General features: G+C 37.9%; 1 protein-coding gene across 2 annotated transcripts in view; it reads right to left on the bottom strand.

Moving 5' to 3' along the window:
• The window catches only part of SH3GL2 (SH3 domain containing GRB2 like 2, endophilin A1), a 90,811-nt gene that overhangs the window by 3,001 nt on the left and 64,271 nt on the right, over positions 1 to 23,539 (bottom strand). For both annotated transcript variants that reach the window (XM_031507295.2, XM_031507296.2), the window contains exons 2-8: positions 16,431 to 16,499; positions 14,145 to 14,217; positions 8,900 to 9,043; positions 6,968 to 7,101; positions 5,757 to 5,915; positions 4,251 to 4,354; positions 904 to 1,034 (exon numbers count right to left, since the gene is read on the bottom strand). In XM_031507295.2, coding sequence (XP_031363155.1) covers positions 904 to 1,034; positions 4,251 to 4,354; positions 5,757 to 5,915; positions 6,968 to 7,101; positions 8,900 to 9,043; positions 14,145 to 14,217; positions 16,431 to 16,499 — 814 coding nt within the window. The remainder of the gene's footprint in view (positions 1 to 903; positions 1,035 to 4,250; positions 4,355 to 5,756; positions 5,916 to 6,967; positions 7,102 to 8,899; positions 9,044 to 14,144; positions 14,218 to 16,430; positions 16,500 to 23,539) is intronic.

The following is a 23,539-nucleotide window of genomic DNA, read 5'->3' as shown; positions in this document are numbered from 1 at the left end:
TTACTGGTGGAATGAAGAGAGCTCTAGCATGCAGGACTCGAGCCACACTCATGCACTAGCAATCTCTATTACATCCTTCTCCTTGTTAGCATAGTGAGGAGATTGTTAGAAGCTTGCAAGGTTATGTAAGATAATTTCCAGTTGTCAGAACCAAATGGAGATACTGTTCCTGTCTATATGTGGGAGAAAATCAAAACATCAGGATGTGATGGAAAGAAAGGAAATCCTGACTAAAGATCTAGTGAAAAACACCTAGTCTTGCAAGGTGGAACGTGATAGCAATTGTCACTGAGGTAAACTGGAATAACTAAAATCAGGGTCTGGACAGAGGCCAGCCCTCACCATACCATGGGATAACAGATCATTATTGTGTAAGGAACAAACAATAAGCCTTCCATGGTATGTGCTGATATTAAATAAACCATTCTTTAAGATAGTAATTAAAGGTTAATCTTGCTTGTGCTGCTCTTACTTGGACAAAGAAAATAGCTCATATATCTTAATTTTTCTTTTCGGTCATCTTTACTTTTAGGTTCATTGTATTATAATACTTGATTTTAAAAAGCTGAATATGGTTATGGAGGTCTGGCTGGCCTCAGGTTTCTGCATTTTTGTGCAAAACTTTCAATTGTAATTTTGTTTTTCTAAATGCCTATTTTGTAAAGATCTGTATTTCAGGGTAATCTTCTAGGACAAAATAAATTTTTGACCAAAAGACACATTTAAAGCAGTGGATAATCCATCTCTGTTCTCTTGCCTGAGGATATGAACACTTTCCAAAGAAACGACAGTTCAAACATCTCTCTTCTATGTACTATCCCCATTCTCATTTTCCCTCATGGAAAAACTCATTTCTAGAAGAAAGCATGCAGCTTCTGCAAGGACACAAAACCCTGCCATTACCTGATGGTTTGGGTGTGGTGGCATGGGATATTCCTCCATTGTGCTGTGTATTGTCACCAGTTGAGAAATCCAGGCTCATACGGGGCTTGGGCTGGTACTCTCGCCTGGGCTGAGATGATGCCTCTTTTATTCTGCCGAAACATCAAGGTTAAATGTCAAATCTCGTTAGCAGACGAGACGCACCAAACACCTTTATTTCCAAGGCTGAAATTCTCATCCACCAATCATCCACAGCAAACAAGTTGAATCATTTAGAATAGCTTTTGTTGTTTACAACAGTAGTTTAAATTACCAAAGTCAGCCGATGTGACTGTACCATGAAGTTGTTAATTCTTCATTCTTTTTAGAAACCTAACAATTTGTCTATCTTCCCTTCGCCTAACAAAAACAAAGAGCTCATAATGAAAAAAATTGTTACATGACTATCAATGCTTAGAGAAGGGCTATACAAACATCCTATTTTTAGCATGACTTTTTGCTTCTAATCCTTGCAAGCATTATTAATTCAGTTGATTAATGCCAACTCTTGTCGTTTTGTAAGAAGACTGTGGGAATGTACTGATTTCAACTGCAGACTTGGTTAATTTGCAATCTGGAATACTTGTTTCACGACGGGACAAAAGTCCAGTCTTCATGACTCTCAAAATAACCATTTATTTATCATTAATTTCAGCTATTGCTGCTAATTGAGAAATGTAGAGCTTCCAGGGAAGGGTCTATTTACAGGTTCCAGGGTAAAATCCAAGGAAGGGATGAACAGAATCAGAACAGCTTATGCAGAACAATTACCAAATGTATTTCTAATTCCACATATGAAAGAACATTTCATATGTACTTACAAGACAAGTTGATTTTTCTAACCTTTTCTATATCTGCCCTAGACATGCTGCTAGTAGCACATTTTGATTTATCTATTGTAAAAACCTGTATCTAACTTAGTGACTTTTGATCCTTATAATAAGGTTTTCCTCACCATCCAAAATACCAATATAAGTCAGTTCCTAGAGAGTGCTTTTCTTTCACATTAAAAAACCAAACCTATAAGCAAAAAAAAAAACAAAAAAACAACAACAACAAAAGCCAACCAACCAAACAAAAACCCTTAAATAATTGAAGGAGTCAAAACAAGTGGTGAAGTGGTTTTGTCTCACTTATTAGCAAATTTCAAGACAGAAACATTTTTAAGAAATACTTAAACTAGTTCTGTTACACTTAATGCTTTCATGAAACACCATGTTTTTCAGATTATGAACTATAAGGTGACAGTTCTACTGACTTGCTAATAATTACCCAAAAGCTCAGCATGAGCCATTTTTCTTAAGAAAAGAAACATCTCCAAGAAGACCATTCCTGCTTCCCAGCTGCTCTGTCATGATACTGTGTTGGGTGCATCCTCATTTCACTTGGTGAAAAAGGGAGTTTAAAATAGTCTTTGCTGATCTTCGAGTTTTTTATTAATTTTACTGAAAATTTCCCAATGTTTTCCAAGTGCCTAATATTTCCCAGTTCCTGGAATCATGGCATTTTAAGGATATTTATGCCTTCCACTAATGTGTAGAAAACAAATTAAATTCTTTCACTTTCTGAAGAAAGTCTTGAAGTCTAATCTAAACAACCAAGAAAAAAGAGAAGACAAGTGCATTTTAATTTTTTTCTAGTTTTTGCAGTTTATCTCATACTTTTAAAACATTCTTTTGTGAATATTTTACACAGGAGAGTCTTGGTAGTTAAAAGACATTGTCCATACCAGAAGTTGGCATGAACAAGTCTCATTCACTCTTTTAAAGAGTACCTAGAAAATGGGCAGTATCTGCTGCAGACACTGCTGACAGTGAACAGTAACAAATTTGCACAGCTTAAAAATAAAGATTTATTTTCTGATCTGTATAGTCAAAAAAAAAACAACAAAAAAACCCAAAAAACCCAAAAAACCAACCAAACCCCAGGGGTTATGCATTACTTGCTACCTGCCTATCACCAACAGTGAAAGACTAGTAGTTTGGACAGTAACAGCTCTACATCCCTTACTCATCTCTGGCGTGAACACATCACAGCGTTCAATTTGTGCCCAGCAGTGTGGATAAAGTATGATTTAGCCAGCAGCCTCTTTACCATTAGGGATGGAAAAGATTTATTTCAACTGAATTACCGTAGCATTCTGATACAAGGTCCTTGCAAAGCTAAAATCATTCATGGCTGAAACTTGAAGTAAAAATACTGATCTGTTAGCAGAAATTAAAAAAGGGCAAAGGATCATCTGAATTGATACGGGAAGAGAAGTCTGTTGTAGTGTATGTTCACTTAATGGCATAATTTATGGAGTACCAGATAAAAAACCTGTTCCTGAGGAATTTTTAATGCTTCTGTGAAGAATTGTAGAACTCTTTTGCAAGTGCCAAAAATTGTTCTGTTGCTGTTTAGACAGTTCTGCAAACTGTATTCAGGAACAGTCAGCCCAACAGCCTGCCTACCAAAATAAGTGCTGCTCCTAGTCACAAAGACTTTAAGACTTAGAGCTCAATGAGGTTTTCAGGATGCATGCTCTGAGAAAATTAATACTGACAGACCCAGCAGTATTAGCAACTTGATCTGTACTAATGACATCAGAAAACAGCTGCCTTTGCACAGTATGTGAACATTATCTCCTCTTGGGAATTATATCCAGCTTTTTCTAAGAGTCTGCTAGAACATTATTAGTAGAGAAACCTTTCCTGAATGTTAAATTTCTTTGAAGGATGTGTGTGTGAGAAGCTAATCAGTTTGTTTTGATGAAAGAAAAATTCTAAAGTAAAAATTATGAAACTCTTTTTAAAAAATATAGTAATTCTGATAGCATATGTAGTTATACTAACAAGGATGGAAGAGACAGCTCAAGTTCTGTATGAAGTTTGACCTGATAATAGGAGGAATATTTTAAAAAGTGGTTAATAATGAGGTTCTCACTACTGGCTCAGGAAGATCTTCAGGTAGATAAGAATGCAACAAGATACTATTTTGCAAAATCATTTCTTACATCTTTCAGAATGAAAGAATACATTTGTGAATACATACAGTGTAAGGAATCCAGAGTTGTGAGTCTCACTGAATTCAATATAAACACTTTCAGTTGACTCACATTTAATAGCTTTACCGAGATGAAGTGCTTTCATGAACTCAGAAACAGATCTCCAACATTAAATCTCCAACATTTAAATCTCAGCTTGCAATCATCTAATGAAATGGTCCTTGATTTCATAAAAGTACAAGTACCAAGTTGAGAAAGATAACAACATTGTATTCTACTCATAGGTTTTCTACCTCTGTAAAACTTAACAAACTATTCAAGAAACTTACAAAAAGTGCATTACCTATCTTCCAGTTTAGAAGTAACTCGCTGAAGGATCTGTGTGGCCTGCTTGTGGTACTCCAGCTGGGCTTGCACAAGAGCAGAAAGCTGACTCACTTGTTCAATCTGAGGATTGACATCAAACATCAGATCTTAGGTAAATACTGAAAGCTCAGACAACAGAGAATAAAGACTGTCCACCGCAAAGGCAGCTTAACTTATCTCTCTAAAACCTTGATTCAGCTTCACAGTTAGCAGTAAATATTTACACATTAGTCTTTATTCATTACCATGTCTGGTTATGACCTGATCTGGAATGGTAACTGCAACTCTTACCCACTGATCATCTCTCCATGGCTGATTTGCATGAACAGCTGCCTACAGACCTACCACATCCAGCAAACACTATGAAAGTAAAAACTAGACTGTAATGAGAATATAATACATCTTCTTTCTCCCTGCCTTTGAAGGGTGCAGGACCACAGGGATATGGTCATGCTTCTACTGTATTCTGACCTGTGAAGCAGACCGAAACAGAAAGTTACTACAGACTCTGGGATGCAGAATAATTGAGATGAGGGGCAGAGAGCATTCCACTTCATGAAGGAAAAAACACCTAGATCCCCATTCTGTGGGCAATGCAGTTGCTAGAGTTTTCATAGTGCACAATGCCATAATGGTGTAATGTTTGCAAGCACTGTTTGCATACGTAGGTATGGATGTTACTACAAAGATCAAAACTACAAACCTGTTATATTTCCTTCATTTCAGTGCAGCTATATTTAATTCCTATGGAAATACTAAGTTCTATATGTAAATATTTTCAGGTTTTTTATGGCTCCTCTACAACAATCTGGTAACAAAATGAATAGTTAGAATAGGTGTGTACTTAAATAATTCACATCAACAGAAATACTTAAAATTAATTTCCTTTGACTACATATTCTATAAGACCAACTTCAGCTGACATGTTATAGAGATGTTTTTTCTTGCTTAATTTTAACAATTTCAACATTAATTATAAATAGAACATTAGATAAACCTAGAAAATGCTCAATTTGAACCAATATATAAGCAAAATATATTCTGCAGAGTCAGATATGAGCAGTCACAGTAACTTTGGGTTTTCCATTCACTATTACATCTGATTACAGCAGAGACCATAGGGTTATGAGTTCATAATTTCTGATCTTTACAGTCCTCTGAAGAGACCACACACTTGAGCAAAAGCCTTGGCCCAAACTCTATAACCACAAGTAAAGATAAGTAGTTATATTTACAAAATTCTAAGAAGAAAGATATTTAGGTTTTTTAAGTAATGGTTTGCATTTTGGAAGCACAACAATGCTACAGAGGACTCACATTCTCTAGCTCTGTTACTTATAAAATGCCTAAAAAATTGTTCCTGCAAGAATGTACTATAGAACATTACTACAGGTTCTGAGCCTTCCACTGTGTCCAATAAGGAGGAAAGTGCCTTCACTATCTTTCTAAGATTTTGGTCAAAGATTAACAAGGGTTATCTCACATCCATCTCCAGAAGGTTAAACATGCTTGACTCAGCAATTTCTTTTGATTCATCAAATTTCTCCAGAGCCTGACGAAGTTCTTCATCAGGGAGCTTGCCCTGTCTTTTTTTCTTGTAATCAAAATCCAGGCGTCGACCCTCCATTTTCTTCAGGTGATGCTAAAAAACAAAAAAACACAAATGCAAGCAGACAATAAAGGACCTTCCCCAACTTTCCTAATATTGCATTGTAAGCAGGTAGTCCATGAACCCTTGGAAAAGTATGTTGTTTGCTGTCCACTATCCCTTTCCCAAAGGAGAGAAATACGTGGGTTTACATACCATTCATGAAGCAAATGATCTAAATGACAGACCAAGACTACTAACAGGCCATGCAGAATGGACGACTTCAATAGCCATCTCTATAAAAGATATGCAGGTTTCCTGCTTTTTAACTCTGATAAAGAATTACCTGAACACTATGTTTTTTCCCTAGATGTTCAGGAGAAAATACTTTTAAAAGCACAATTTATTACACTTTTTCTGTGTAACAGCATTCATAAACTATTTATTTTTATCATTTCTACCATACCACTAAATTATCTTAATGCTATCTTATACTAAAGATTTCCTAGACTGTTACCTGAGGTAACATTCATGTTCATCTGTTTAGTAGCTGCCACATTCAACTGGCCAGAAGTTAATGCTACCAGCATGACCATGATTACTTGAGGTGTTTACTGTCTCTCAGAAGAATAAATTTATCATGCACTACAATATTTATAACTACCCATTTTCTAAATTATATCAAACAGCCCAAGATATCTTTCATCCACATCCATTTAACAGTATGAAAGCCTTACTGAACCATGAAGAGCAGCTACTTATGCAGATAAGCACTTGCCATGCACTAGGAAATGGAATGTAAACATCAGTACATTTGTTTTGTGAAATGAGCTTTTTTGTGAAATGGCAAGATTAGAGTACTGTGCTCTTGCCTGCATAAGACTGAAAATTTTGCTATCAAAAAATGTTCAACTTTTTATCTTCCCCTTTCTAAAGCACCATCAAGAGATACAGAATTGAAAGTAAAATTCAAGCCAAAAGAGACAAAAGTCAGGTAATTTTCAAACCCGAATGACCCATTTTAAACTACACAACTAACAAAAATACTAAACATATAGATAGTCCACACACTTGGCATTATTAAAATGTTACATTGAGGAGAATACCTGTATTTCTCTCAGATCTTTGTCATGGAGATTCTGAAGTGGGTCAATGAAGTTTTGCTTCACTTCCATGTCTAAAGAGTCCTTGACTTCAGAAAGCTCCTTCATAGCTTCTCCCACATCAACAAGTGCTGGTCCTGAAAGAAAAGATGCAGTCAAAATAAGTTTGAATGACTCAGAATGAAACTGAGTCATGGAAACTTCATGGCAACTACAGTTAGTATTTCATTTTAGGTCTCAAATTTAGGAAACAGAGGATGATGCACTATGTGAAAGAGCAACATAGATTTTACATAGTGCAGCCACCAGAGTTCATGCCATGTAATACAGCTGAATTTATGGTTCTATCATGTGTCAAGAGAGGCTCCTCCACATCCCTTGTTGTCCATTCATTCCTCACTCTGTTGAAATAAATATGCTAGAACAGAATTTACTGGGTGGTATCATCACCACACTGCATTAAAAAATAGTTTAATTCGAGTCTAGGTCTCCCCATTTCTATCAGTGACACTGGTGATAGTACCAAATGTAAAAATTCTTAACAATTTCACAGATTTTTTTTTTTAATAAAAGGTTTTTTTGATGAGACTATAGACTTCATAGTACTACTACACTTGAGAGGTCTACTACATAGACTACTCAAGTGTAGGTGTATGAAGCTCATAAACTTCAATAACCCTAAACAGCATTTTGAAATTTCCTCCAAGATTAACTTGAAAGCCACAAAAATTACCACTCTGTTTTACTTCTTCTCCATAAAAATAAAAGCAAGAAGCTCAAACATACCTCCTGGTTTGAGGTATAGGTTAGGGATAAAAAAAACACTTTCAAAGAATATGAAGTGTCTGAAAACCAAAATATGTGAAAAATCAGAAGCTTTGTCTCCCAAGCAGCAGATGCCAGCCATGCACTGCAAAATGAGAGAGCCTCCCAGATTTGGACAGAGTGACAAATAGCTGTAATAGCTGATATTAGTTAAGAATGTGAAAATAATTATTGTATCTATTCTGCTGCATGGTAGTGCAGTTGTCACAGAATATAAAGCAAGTTGCAGAAACTAGATTACATTAGTTCTTCATTTTCCTTTTAAAATTTTGTTTGAAACTTAATAAATGAGAGGCAACCAATTTAAAAAAATCAGTAGTATTTAGCACAAATCAAACTACATCTGTCAAGCTTAATAGTGAATTACCTAAAGCAAGTAAGAAAGTAGTTTTTCCATTGTGTGTTGTCATGCAAAAAATGGTCACACAGAAGTCCACACAAACAAGACAAAAAGACTAAGTATGTTGTGAATGTCATCCTTTTATAATCAGAACTCTACTGTTGAACATTTTTAAGAGTCAATTTGACATCTGTAACTCAGGCAGCTATAAACTCATTTGGGCTTAGAGGGAAGAGTAGTTAACAGATAAGACAGGAGTGTTCATTAGTGCCTTAAATATGGAATTTGGTCAGAAAAAAAAAAGGCCAAAGCCTATTAAAAATCTATTCATTTTTATTCCTTGCCTACAATGATGACAGTAACAGTTGGTTTAAGGATTCTGTTGACAAAAGCACTTTGTTCTATTTATGCATAGACAATAATACAATTTCTATACATGTACATATTTCAATCCCACACGGACACAGTATCACAATTTATGACAGAGAGCTAAAGCCTGTGGGTCAAAATGGAAACAATTTGACTTCCATTTATAGAAAAAGTTTCTTTAGTAGAAATCTCCAAAAGATACTCAAAACAGGCCTAGACCAACCTTAAAGGAAAATCGGATGAAGCAGAATTCTAACGCTTCTTGCAGAGAAGCGGAACTCTTAATGCTTCTTACAGATGTTTTTCTTCTATAAGAGTGCAGCCCTTTAATAATGAAAGCTACATTAAATTTTCCTACACACTTTATTGCATTATAATGGAAAGGGAAGTAAACAAGTTACCAAAGTTGCATTCTTCACCAAGCTCTCGGCCAAATTTCAGCATCGCATCTGCCAGCAAGGCTTCTGCCTGAGGATAGCCTGGTCCCTTTTCCTGGCCTCGAATTTTTGACATGGTGTTGATCATACTGAGTTTAGCTCTGGAAGCTGAAGAAGGCAATTGACAGAGGTTACAAGCATGCAATCATTTGCCTACATGGGCATAAATTCATTCTTGTGATTAAATTATTCGAGCAACTTAAAATGTATTTTAAAGATAAGTTTAGTATTAAGCCCTGGTTTTCATCAGTTCTTTTTAGAGCAAAGGAATGAAATAGCTGGTCAATACTGTTTTTATTTTGCTGGCAGACTAGAGAGGAGTCTCTGTCCTGAACTCCTAAGACAAAGCTTCCCTTGAAATGACTTGGACAGAAGTAAGCCCAGGAACACTCCCAAGATAGCATGTTTGACATGCGACAGACAAGCAAGTCTTTAAGTTATCTCCAAATTTGTCTTAATCTTAAAATCCCTAGGTACCAGATGGATACCAGATTGAGCCAACCTCACCCTCAAGGAAAAGTCCAGACTAGGTACAGTGAAGATTAAAATGTGGTATGCCCTATTTTTTAAATGTTTGAAAGCTTTTTGGTTGTAGAACGTTAAGGAAAGCCTATGTCCCCAAACATGATGCGCAGCAACCTTTGCAACACTTTTTGCTTTTTATGGGGATTTAGGAAAACTCCTACTTCAATAAGATTTTCAACTGTACTTCAGCTTGCATTTTATTTCAGACACACACCTGAAGAACAAATATTGAAAGACACAACACAAATATGTAATCAATGGAAACAAAGACAGCAAATATAAAAGAACTAATTTGTTTGCTGATGTGCTTTAGTGAATTTTTGCAACTACAACATGTGAGTGGCCTGAAGAGAGTGAATTAGTTACATCCTACTGCCAGCAATGCAGACGCAGAGCATGTTTCTTATCTACATTACTGTGTGTGCTACTGGAGGGCAGCTATGAATCCCTCTACCTTCCTCCTTGCAAATGGTTGACTTTGTAAACTCCTCTGAAAATTAGTTTTCCTGTCAACAGAACTCAGCCTTACACATGTAACTTCTGCAAAATGAAATATTAGCAGACTGGAGTCAACAAATGTTTTTCATATATTTATTGTTAAAAGTATATATCAAGAGAGAGATCTTTTTGCTGAGTATGTTTCCCTTTTCAGGCTTTGTATCTCTTCACACAGATACAGAAATGGAAACACACACAGGAAAATCAGGCAAGTCTCACAGTATTTATTTTGCCTGATCGCAGTAATGAAAGGGCAATGTATTTTTAACATTTAATAATTATGGTTTTTTTGTTTTCCCACTACCCTTGAGTGCCATCAGATTATGTTTTTCAACATCTGAATTTCTTGATGTCTTCTGTTTCTACCCACTACAAAAATACAGTCAGCAGACTTGTTGTTCAGTATAAGAAACTGCATTTTAATGAAGTTAAATGTCATTGAAATGATGCAATAAGAAAATACGAAAGCACAAAAGAAAATAAGGCATAAACAAAATTTGTCAGGTGAGTGGAGGCAACAAGGTGAATTAAATCAGGAGAAAATGAGAGTATTTTCAGAAATCAAAGAAAGAACTATAAGAGGCAATATGAAAAAATGAAGTGGCTATATTTTGGACAGCAAGATAAGAGTAGAAAGCAAAAGTTAGACAATTATGCATACTTCTATAATTGATGTTTCAAAACACCATGGATTCAGGTGATCTGTAGCATCACAGTACTATGTCATCCAAGTGTTTTCCAGGCACATTCCATTATCAAGGAAGGTGTGCTACTCTCAACTCCTATTCTTCCTATCAAACCCAGGTAAACTTTTAATTTTATTTCAAATACTGCTGTTAAAGTGGGTTTTTTTCCTATTTGTGGCTTGTTTTGTTGGATTTTTTTCCTTTTTAAAATTAAATTCCCTCCCTTTTCTCAATATAATATTCCTAATTTTTATGAAAATGGGAAAGCAAATGGAAAATACTAGAAACTGGCATTTTTGGTGACCTATGTAAAAAGTAATACAGCTGTAGAGAGAATTTTGAAAGAGAAAAAATTTTATTTTATTGAAAAAATAAATTAGAATTCTTCTCACTATAGAGAGCCCTTTTGCAACTGACACAAAACAATGTAAGATCAGGTGAGTGCTGAAAAGGTTTAGTCCTCCTTTCCTCTCACCTGTGGAATGAACAACATGATCTCATTATATAGGGACAAAAGTGGATCTTCCCCCTGCCTATTATCATGCTAATTTTTTTATTCTACTTGCATGTGCCACAAGCAGAGGAAGGGATATGTAGCTAGACTATGGAAACTGTTCTTTCATGCAGCACTGCAAATTTAAAACTGCCTGAAATGCCTGAAATCACACCCTTGGCTATCTGAAGAAATTTTGCTGTCTGCTTTTGCCGTGAGCCTGTTTCATGATTCACAGCAACCATAACCACTCAGATGTGTCAAGAAGGCAGTCAGAGAAGCACTAAATAGCCAAAGCTTATTACAGTCTACACAGTGTTTCTTAACAGCAGTTTGATAGCAGTTAACAATTTTATCACTATCCTCATAATGTTTGCCAATCCTGTTGCTTTTCCTGCAGAGTACATTACGACGAGCAATGAAGCTGTGGACTCAATTCATAAGCCAAACTCAATCAGCTGACATAGCAACTGTTCTGGTCATCATTATTTTCTCTTTAGCAGTCCTTGAACTTGTAAATACTATTCCTCCTTTTTTTATTGTTTTTTTAATCCACTGTCAGCATTTTCAAAATATTATCTTGTCTTCTGTGGTCTAACATCAAAAAATCACCAATTAATCTGTATCAGCAATAGTCCTTCAGCATACCGCACTGGAGTTGAAACATTTCACAGCAGTTCAAATCTATTTCTAGCTATTAGGAATAAAATTTCTCAGTGTAAATGTGTGAATTTGGTCTGTAGTTCCATGAAACTCTAAGATACTTATGGTAGACAGAAGGCCTAATTTTGCCTTCAGGGAAGTGGTCCAGAACCAGCCTGATAGAGTTTGAGAAGTGCTTGTACAACGCTCTCAGGCATATGGTAGAATTCTTGGGGATGGTGCTGTGTAGGGCCAGGACACAATAATCCTTGAGGGTCCCTTCCAACTCTGCATATTCTGTGATTTATCATAAGCTAACTCCATTGACCCCAGTGATGCAGACAGGATGATCCAGTGATGCTGGCATTGACTTAGGCTAGTATCAAAACACTTATGTTACTACAGAAATCTCTGTAATATTCAATGTAATGGTTTACTGTTTATTGCAGGTCCAGATCACCCCTCCCTGAGAGAAACTTTTGGCAAAAGAGGAACATGTAGTTCTCCATCTGCCCAATTGAACCTGCTCTTTCATCTCCCTATGTAAAAGACTCATTGGTTTCTATTTTGAGGGCTCAATTTAGACATTTCTGATAATGTTTGATTTTCTGTTCTTTTCTCCAGTAGGACATCAACAGCTCTTTCACACCATCCCTTTTCTGTAAAAAGGATAGGAAATTGCCACAGAACCACAGGAAAAGTGGTATCTCTTCTTGTGCCATGAAGAAAGTTGTTTTGGAACTTTACATTTCCATGGTCTGCAAGGACTGCCTGGTCCTTTTCCTTCATGTGGCAAATGACTAGGAAGGTAAAGGAAAGTCTCATGCAGACACTCCAATCATGCTTCCCCCGATCCTCAGGTGTGGGCTGGTGGTGGAGCCTCAGCTGCCCCATGCCCAGGGCTGTACCCCATGCCAGGGCTGTGCCTGATGCCAGGGCTGTCCCCCCTGCCCAAGGCTGTGCCTGATGCCAGGGCTGTGCCCCATGCCAGGGCTGTACCCCATGCCAGGGCTGCGCCTGATGCCAGGGCTGTCCCCCCTGCCCAAGGCTGTGCCTGATGCCAGGGCTGTGCCCCATGCCAGGGTGGCACTGGCCCCAGCAGCTGCAGCTCCAGCCCTGGAGGGTGCAGGCCCTGCCCTGCTGCCCTGGGCAGCCAGAGCCATCACCAGCTCCAGGGGAGCCCCACGCTCACAGTGCTGACACGCTGCCTCCTGCAAGTCAGTGCACACAGTTTGTGGGCATGTGCTGCCCACTCACCCGAAGAAAGAAGACTCAGAAGGGAAAAGCCTTCCAAAGTCAGTCTCCATTCACACTGACAGCCTAACAGAGAGGCCTGTACTCATCTCTGTTGTTCACTTTACCACAATTTCTGAGTTCCAGTTTTGTGTCAGCCTTGATTGCACCAGCGAGGATGAGATCTGTGTAAGAGGCCATCTGAAGACCCTCCCTCATTTGCCTGCCGATTGCCACGAGCAGGATTTCCCTTCCCCCTCTGCAGTTCCAGCTTGGAGAAGGCAACAGTGCAGGTGCAGCCGCTGCACCATTACGTTGCTGCTCCCAACGAGGCCCGGCAAGAACTTGGCAAGGAGTTGGCAAGGACTTGGCGAAGAACCAGCATGGACCCAGCATGGAGCAGCCTGCTGCAATTCCTGCTTCACTCTCCACCTTTAAGCTGAATGAACTGTTGGGGTGACTCTGGTGGTCTCTCACTGAAGACCCCTCATCTACCTCATTACCACCGTGACAGACGGAGATCAAGAACCCTCTCCCCAAGGACTGAGACTGAGACCCCTACCACAAAGAGTGGGGGTGGGAGGATGATGTGACCTGTTCTTCTCCAGTAACTTCAATTGACTTATTCTTCACTGTGTTTGCTCTGCCTGGATGATTTTCTGTAGATACACCTGTTCCCCACATAGCAATTTCAATAGACTCTCATTGTTCTGCCTGTTCCCCCCTTTTCCCTCTGTGGACTATAACTGGACCCCTGGGTTAGGTAGGACTTTGGAGACTCTCCCCAACACAGCAAGATGGATCCCCATCGTCCAGACCACTGAGGACCCTGCCTGTGTTGGTAGCTATTCCCATCCCCCCTTCTCTCTCTCTTTCTCTCTCTCTCTATCCTTTTTATTTCTTTTCTGACCCCACTATCACATTTATTGTATTTGGCCCCTAATAACGGTGCATTTGTTGTGATTAAACTGGTAAGTCCCCTGCTGTTTGTCTTTTGCACTTTGGGATTGGCTAACAAACCATCAGACACCCCGCTACAAGCGGATTGTGACAATCTGTCAGACTTTATACTGGTAAAAAAAAAGAGGTTTTCAAGAAGTGCTGAAAAACTAAAATTGTGAAATTAGGTTACCTGGATTTGGCTGAAGATACTCTATTGTCTTTGCCATTATTTCCATAACTGCCCTGCTGGTAACATCCACTTTCTAGAGGACAGAGGGTTAAACAAAAAGAAAAACGGAAGTTACACAAAAGGAATAAGTTTTTCTCTCATTTTGTTCTTATAATTTTTTTTAAGTCTTCTTATAATTTTATTTTTATGTGCTTCAGAACAGCTTTGGTACCAGAATGGTGGTAATATCTCAAAAACTACTGAAGTATGAGTCTACCATTTCAGTTTATAGCAGGTCCATCCTCAAGTAAGGCCAGAGTACTTCAGAATGGGTTAGGAATTTGATGCATTGTAGAGTGTTATTGATGCATTTCATTATTGTACAGAGTTAATTTGTTATATCACCATGGGAACATTTCACAACAGGGAAAACTTTTGTTAGAACAGTGACAGACAGCTTTTTGGAAAACTATCTTTGATTCCCTAATAACAGGCAAAATGAGAGTAAAGCAGAAGTCATTCAAAATCAACCATTAACAATAAAATATGCTGTTTACCACTTCCAGAGCAATCTCTGATAAATCTGGGGTAAAGAAGACTAAATATCACAGTTCTCAGTTTCAATTATCAGCATGAATGCACTGACCATTTACTTCTCCCTGGCTGATTTCCATATTTAGAATTTTAAAAAACTTAGAACTGAATAGCATTACTTTCTTCTACTTTCTTTTGTAGTAGGAAGTCTTCCTTTCTTAGGAAGCAGTCCCTGTCCACATCCTAGACTGAATGTAGCAAAGTATGCAACAATTCCTACTCTCAGATCAGGTCTCAGAGAAAAAATGCTGCTTTGGCAGACTGGGGGATCCCCATAATGTCCTGTACTCTGTATTTATGAGGACACATTGCATTTCTCTGCAGGGTAGTTTGTATCCCACAGAGTGAACTCCTTTATCATAATGGCAAGTTCCTATTTTAAAAAAGAACACCTGAGATAGGTTGGTTGCATCATGCTGTCATGGTGTCTTTCCTGTTTCCTGTTGCCATTGCCATCTGTCGGGTCTTGCTCTGTCCTTTACACAGAGAAGCAAGAGAGGCCTGGCAGACTTGGGTGCATAAGTAGCTTGAACTGCCTGGCAGGAAACTCAGAAATGGCTAGGAGGCTGCAGAGAATAGTGGGGGTGAGGGAACAGAAGGCCAGGGACAGCATCATGCCCACTGCCTGCAGGAGGATCATGCCGACTGCCTGCAGGAAAGCTGGCAGTGGACACAGGGCCAGGTGGGGAGTATAGAGGCAACAGAGAGATTTCCTCCATTCCTTCCACAGCTTTCAGGGCTCCTATCAGTGCTGCCAACCCATCCTGCCTACAAGCATGACATGGGACACACACCTGGCTGTTGCCATTTCCTGGTTTTCACTCTAAACTGTACCCCAGTTTTCTGAATCCTTGACATTTTCCAGTAGGAATGCCTATACTGGTCACCCACTTAAACAGAAGCTGAGAGGGAGAAACCAGCTCTGTGCTTTCTTTGTAAGAAGTACAAAGTATATGCCCTTTATTCCCACACAAGAACTTTTTCCCCAACTCATTATACAAATGGACAGATAAATAGCTTCTTTTTCACTTAATCAGAGCTAGATACATACTTTACAAATTTCTTAGCACAAGTTTTTATTACAAGATTTGATAGTACCTTTGAAAGCTGAAGCCTGAAAAAACGCTGCCCCTACTGATCCTTTCAGATTACATACTATCACTGCCACAAAGAGCAGTGGCTTTTTTTCTATTTTTTTTTTTCTCCCCTCCACTGAGACACTCAGTACTATCACTGCCAGCCTCACCAAACATCTTGTTGGAGGGTTAGCTCCATCTACCTGAAGCACATTGCCAGTGGAGGCTGCCTAAGAGGACCTCTGAACCTGTGAATGAATACCCCAGAGCCACTATCATGCCTAGAGCCTTGATCCTCAAGGGGCCCAGAATTACCAGCATCCTTCCCCACTGAAATGGCTGTCTTGTAGACTGACTCAGTTTTCAGAGATCCTCTACAATGGTTTAAATGCAGCTAATTTGTAGATTACTTCAGTCTCAATATCTGAATGAAGTATTTGCATTATAGAGTGCCATACATTACATATCTCTTAATTAGAAAACAAAAAGAAATAGAAAACTGAAAACACAGTCCTGCTGAACAAAAGCTACATGCTTCAAAATTCTCGCTGTGATTCTGGGACCAAAACTGAAATTCCTGTCCTAGAAAGAAAAAAAATGCATGGTAATAATGAATATATGCTGTATTTAGACTTACCCTTTCCATTTCTTTGAAATCATCATCTAGTTTTGTTCCTTCTGCACCTCCTACTTTTTCACTCACTTTCTGCAATTAAAAAAATAACAACAGATTCAGCAACAACTGAAAAAAATCTAGCTACAACATTTCCTTGTAGAAATGCTAGATATTTTTCTGTTAAATCAGCACAACACTAAAATTTATTACTCCTTCTGAAAAACTTGTTTCATACACACTCTAAAGTTAAAATTCAGAAATAACATAGTACTTTTAAGCCTCAGGGACCCAGTCTTTGACCAAGGATAGAAGACATACCTAAGCACAAAGCAGTAAGAAGCTCCCAAGGCGTGGCTCTAGCCATCCAGAAGGCAAGAGGTACCCTGAGAACTTTGAGATATTGACTCAACCCAAAGTAGATCATCAGTAAAAATCAAGAGTTTGTATACAAACTTGATAGACAGAGAGACAGATAGAGAGATTGATTAAAAAAAACCCCCTATATTCACACCACGAAAGAGTTTGAGTATTATGTAAGTTGTACATAAAATACTCAACTCACTTACCTAGATAGAAAGAAATAAAGGGAACTCTGTTAGTACGACTTTAGGAAATATTCTGGTTTTTTTATAAAATATTCAATTTGAAAACTAATTGTAAATTTGAATTGTGCTACTGTTTCCTCTCTGATACAATGTAATACATTGAGATATGTTTTCCTTTACAGTCAGTAGTATGGACAATAACAGACTTTAATGTTAACTGCTATACAGTACAATTCAAAATGTATTTTAACAATTGTATTGTTAGTCACAAAGTCTTTTACTGCTATAAACCCTCAATTAAATCAGGTGCATATGATCCAGTGAATATATTAATCTTTCACTGGGATGGTTTTTGTCGTAAGAAATTAATCACCATATAAGTTATTAATTACTGATTTCAGTGAAGTGATTCCATCAATAAACAAGAATAAAGAAAAGAAAAAATTCACTTTCCCCCTCTTAGTTTTAACTATTGTGGTAAATTTAGTAGAAAGAGGAGGAATACCCACAGTCACTCACATGCATTTAGTAAAATCCAGACATCTGTATGATTTTAAATTCACTTCATTACCACAAAGCTGCAAGTGCATGATGGCCAAGCACTTCCTAATGCAGGCTGTAATTATCTGTGCAATAGGAAACAGCTATCAGCTCTGTTTATTTTCTGTCAGCATCTCACAAATTAGTAGCCAAAATGGTGCATTAATGAAAGAACAATACTATGACAAAAACAAGGAACTGTATTTATCACGTCTTTTCTGTACAACAGAGATGTGCATACATACAGACAGCCTCATCAATAATCTGAAAATGAATGAATTTGTGTGGTCTGTATTATTAAACTTGTGCTCTACAGAGATAAGTGAAGCACCACAAAAGAATCAAACACAGTACTGTTAGGACTGGCGGACAAGGGATAGTTTCAGTGTTCTAAAAGTTTTTATTAATTAGCTTCATGAATGAATCTTCCGCAAATGGATATACTACTATCGATAATATGGTTAAATCTGCACAGAAGCTATCTACTATAAGGATTTCACATCCCTGAAAATAACAGTATGTTAATATGCTAGCACTTAAATATTTAAAATAGATTTTTAATACCTGTAGTTCAACTCCAAGCCTACATAATATTCAAAAGGAATTAATCTCCCAGCCCTTTTTGGCTGTAGCTTTAAATTTCATAATTTTGAAATATTTTCATGATTGATGAGGATTTGCAAAGACATGTATTTTCATCCCCAGAGATGCCCTAAATGTCCTAATTCACATTTATAAAACACAGTAGTTGCTCCTTTCTTTCACATTCACCACCACTCTATCTGAGGAACATATGACACTCCTGAAAGCACAGCCCAGCAGTTTTCTGGAGTGGTCACTGCACAGCCAAAAGGCAGGCCACCCCTCTCTTCTAAACTTGCTTTCAGTTTTTGCTTACCTTGTCAATATTAGGATCACAGTTACCATCCAGTCACTCATTTAAGGTGGCTAAAAATACTATATTCTAAACAGAAAACTCATTTGTAAAGCTCTGTGACAAGTACTATTACAAACAGGTAAGTCAAAGGGGAGAGAGAGATGAGCTGTTACGTCTTCAGCTCTTCTGGACCTGGGAGTCTCTTCTCTCAGGATAGTTACACCACAGGCCCTCAAGGAACTGGGTTCAACTCCATTATCCAGACAAACCTCAGGTTTGGAGAAACACTGACAGACCTCAGAAAAAAAACAGCTGAACCAAAACCCCACTTAAAAATTTAAGTACTCTTTAGTTTTGATTTTTTTTTTCCTTGAAGACCACAGTCACTCAAGCAGTCAGAGATTAGAACTCAAATTAAGAATTCAGATTGAAGGATAATAAAAAAAGTAAACCCTCAACAGTTCTTGTCCCTTGGGGCAGAAGGGGATAATTGCTCAAAAGAGGGACTCACACCCCCTTTTCAAGGCCAAAATCAAAGTGGTCAGGTGGGACCTTTGGACCTGAGAAAGGCATTTGTAATATGGCCCACATCTATGTCACTGTAGCAGTATTGACTAAATGTAGAGATATTTTTCAGCCTGTTTATATTCATCCTCCAAATCAACCGTTAAAGCATTTCACTAAGGCTACTACTCCATCAGTATCTAAGATTGTCAGATCTGATTATCATAGGTCATGAAGCCATGCCAGTTTCCATCAGATCAGGATCTGCTCTTGTGCCAAAGATTTAAGAAGCTCTCAGGAACTTCGTCAGCTAACAGCTACAGCTAGCCAGAAACTGTAAGTCTCCCTGGCGATGTCATTCTAAGGTATCAAGCTTTTGGTTCAAGTTTTACAGCAGATTTAAAATTAGACTTTTTAAAGGAATGACGGGATATCCTGAAAACTTTTATGAATCAAGAATATACAGACTTCTTCTACCCCTAATAATGTCATGCTTTACTGTTGGTATCTTCATACTTTTTTTGACTGAAAACCAGTGCTATACAGTCCTTTGGAGTAAATTCTAATTTTATAATGATACTATTTCCACCCAGGTAGAATATGAATTTGACATCTGCTGGTCAGAATGGCTTCAGTAGGAACAAAAAAATTGGCATGATTCTTACACTTACCTTTTTCTTTTTCCCTGGCAGTTAATATTAAGAACACAGATTTCGTTAAATGTTGACAGGAGTTGGAACTAAGCCACAATAACAGGAATGACGTTTGATAAATGGATTTCATGTGAAACAACAAAAATTGTTAAATCATAGTTATGACTTAATTTGTTCCATTTTTTTGCATATTTGTGCAAGCAACCTTTTTTTATCTTTTTGGTGTATTGCTGTGTTATGCTGCAGCATGCCAAAGGACAAAAGAATGCTTGTGCAAGTCACTATGAGTATCTTGAAAATTCCAGTAACCTTTCATAGAATATAGTGATAACACTTAATATCTCATGCAGCAGTCCTCTAAAGATGCTTCTTTGATGCTGTCATCTCTCATGATTCAGAAATATTAATATAAATCAAACACACATTAGAGAGGTATTCCAGGAAACTGCATTGTACCAGAAGTCTGAACAATTCACAGGTCAAAGAACCACTACCAGAAAATCCTGAAGAGCATGATATGACATAACCAAACTTGAAAATGCAGCAATATCTGCATTAAACTACATTCATAGTCACCTGAGTTTGCAGATCAATTAATTTAATGACATACTAGTTTGGCAGCAAGTTTAGATAGCAGCTTTGTTTCTGTAGAGAAGGAGAAAAACAGTTTTAAATAGTTTACCAACACAATACACTGTCTTTCCATACGATGCAAATTGGATCCCATGTTTGCAAAGTGGTCATACCACAGTAAGACTGAAAATTAACAATATCCTTATTGCACACATTCCTAACTCCAAATACATATCCATGGCACATTCTTCTATTCCTCAGAGGAAGCCTGTTGACAGCACAGTCCTATCAAATTGTGACACATTGGTAGAAAGAAAATTTGTATTAATATAAAAGCTATGGGAAGATTAATGAATGAAGCTTAAAAATTCACAATGAGAAAGAAAATACTCTCTGTAGTTCATGATCATTAAATTCAAGTCACCCTACTGATTTTGCATTCCTGATTACTCAGTACTTCTTCCACAGGTTTCTACAGTTCTTCCATGCTGTTTTTTCCATTTTGAGTTTTTTCTGTCACAATAAGGAAGCACAGTGACAGAATTATCTTCAGAGTTGTTAAAAATTTTCTAATAGGGTCTAAAATGCTATAATGCTTTGTGAGCTTTTCATATACAAGGAAGAAGTACATATTTCAATGGGAAGAAGTCTATGTATATATGGTGAAGGTTTTCCAACACTGCAGGCTCTTTTTATTTTTTATTTTTTTTAATTCTGTCACTGGACACACTAGAGTAAGAAAAAAACTGCCACTTGCAGGGCAATTTTTGAATCTGGCTGATCCTGCACTATTTGGCATTTATGGTATCAGAATTTGCCACCACAGAAAACATGTGACATCTGCAATTTAGATTTATGATCATGACCCTGGTTCCCTGTAGATTATGAAACATCTCACAGCAAATCACATTCTCAGCAATAACAGTCAGCAAGAGAGGAGCTCTTCTGCTTATTCAGATAAATTAGAACAGGAACTGTAAGAAAAACCCACCACAAAAGCATACATAAATTAGCTGCATTTTAGACTTTTTTTTCAACTGGCATCAATATATAGAATAAAAGAAGGGCTTTTCCAGATTAATACTTTATCTCAGAAACATTAAGAGGCTGTAGAAAACATCAGTGTTGATTCACAGCACCTTATACACTGAAAATTATTTCAGCTGATATAGAGCAATCTCACTCAATTTTTCCAGAATAACCATCTAGATAAGGGTAGTCCTCGTTTACAAGCCAAATGATGCAGTATCATTAGTTTTGGAAAGCTTCAGGAAACTCAACAAATATGATAAATCTCACAAGAGGCCAGAGTTACAACTATAGTTAATTGAGTGAAACCTCAGTGAAATTGAGCAAACCCTACAGTTACATTAAACACAACAGATTTCACAAGGAAAGTTTATCACACTCAATATTGCATTTAAAATTATTTTAATTTTATTCTGTTTTTCTTTTAAGTATGTAAGCAACTTGTGCAAAATAGAGACCATCAATAGAATATGAGAATATAAAAAAACACCCTTAGTAGTAAACTGAAAACAGGATCCAAATTTTACATACATTTAAGTTACAGTTATGTCCATTTACACTTCACTAGTACATGTCTCTTCTTCAGCTGTAGAGCCACAATGGAAAGCCACCATGCCAGCTGGAGCTCAGCACCAGAAAATCCTCCCCATACACAACTGAGGAGTGCAGTGACACCACTGTATCAGAGAAGCTGTAACAGGTCATGAAGACAGTGTGAAAGACAAAAGTAAAAAAAGAAACTAGAGATGTAAGACTCTCCGGAGAGCTTAACTTTTATGTCGTTTTCACTGAGATTCTGATCATGCCATGGAGACTTTGCTTTCCCCATGGCAAAATGAAGAAATGCACTTGCAAAGCATAAGGGAAGATAGTTAGCATCAATTTGCACCTGCTACTGCTTGCCATCAGAAACATGTTTAGGAAAAATGTTTGTGATGTATTTTAGGTAAGCTTCTGCCAGATAAGCCTGAGATTATCTTCTCTTTTTCTCTTCTGTTAGTCAGTAGATATATTTAATCAGGGAATAATATACTCTGTCCCCTGACGGCACAGAAATAACTTTCTTCCTGCTAAAAATCTTTGTTTGCTGGCCTGTTGTACCACAACACCAAACTAGCCACAGGCTGGCTAGTTTTATTCACCCTTAAAAGTTCCCTTGACTCTGCTATTAGATTCAGAGTGTGAACAATAAAGTCTGCCATTCAAAGACCAGGAAGTAAACTGAATTTTGGAAACTCAAGCAGGGAAGGCTATGAGTGGATTCTAAAAGGCTTGCCTTCTTCTCTCACAAAGCATCGTCTAAATACCCTTTATATATACACACAATAGCTTGGCCTTGCTAGTCCTCACAGCTGCTAGTAGTAGGGCCCAGAGCCTTGTTTACGAGTTCCACTGACAGTCTGAGGGCAGGTCAGAAAGCCAGGGACATTGGCTATAGATGTGACATACGTAAGACACAAGAATTGTCAGTGTGAAAGACAGGCCATTGCTAAAGCCTGTCAAACCATGAATTAAACCCTTTGTGGTCCAGTAATGCCAGTGTGGAGCAAAAGCAAAATATCTCAGTCGAACTATTTCTCCTCAAGAAGGATACACAAAGGTAAGGATCCCAAACTCCAGCATTGTTACATGGTAAGAAATACGCATTGTGAATCTGTCCCATGTTTTTACTCTATTCATTTAGATTCAATCTCTTTTTTGATTTTTCATCTTCAGCCAGAGTATTCCAAGGAGAGGGACGAGGGTGGCTAAAATAATCCTTTCTTCAATCTGATCTATCCTTTTGCTTTCTAGCTACTACCAAGGACCATACTGCAAAATTTCTGCAATTCCAGCAATGCAGGGGAGTCATTCACATTCAGCGCTAGTGCACAATATGAAAGTATGCCGCAAGCTTCTGCACTGACAGGAGTTACTGCAGAGACTCTGCTGCAATGCTGCTGCATCACACTGGAGGCTGTCCTCTGCTAAGTGAAATAAAACAGGCTGAGGGCAGGGCAGGAACTGCTCAGGAAGTGCTGGTGCAGAACTGCTCCGTGCTGTATCTCCATAAGAGAAGTCCCTGTCCAGAGGTACCTACACCATGACAGATGAGGAAGGTACTACCCCTATGGCTGAAAAAATGGAAATCAGTGTTATGCATTCCAGTGACAGAAGTGAGCTGACAGCAGAGACACTGATAACAGAATTAATTTCACTATTTAAACTGCTACTGAAGTCTAGCCTGTTTACCAAATACACACTTAAGGAGGCTGGGTCTCTGCAGACCAGTTCAGCCAGAAAGCTGTTCACAACCCCAGCACCTCTGAAGTTTAGAGTGGCCTTGGGAGCTGACAAAGAGAAGCTGGCAGAAGCTCAAAACCTGACAGAGAGCTGAAGACAGTCAGAACACTGTGTGCTTTTTTCAAC

This window comes from Lonchura striata, chromosome Z (assembly GCF_046129695.1).
Source record: "Lonchura striata isolate bLonStr1 chromosome Z, bLonStr1.mat, whole genome shotgun sequence".
NCBI classification, from domain to species: domain Eukaryota; kingdom Metazoa; phylum Chordata; class Aves; order Passeriformes; family Estrildidae; genus Lonchura; species Lonchura striata.
The sequence above is the reverse complement of the archived record's forward strand: the minus strand, read 5'-3'. Positions and strand labels throughout refer to the sequence as shown.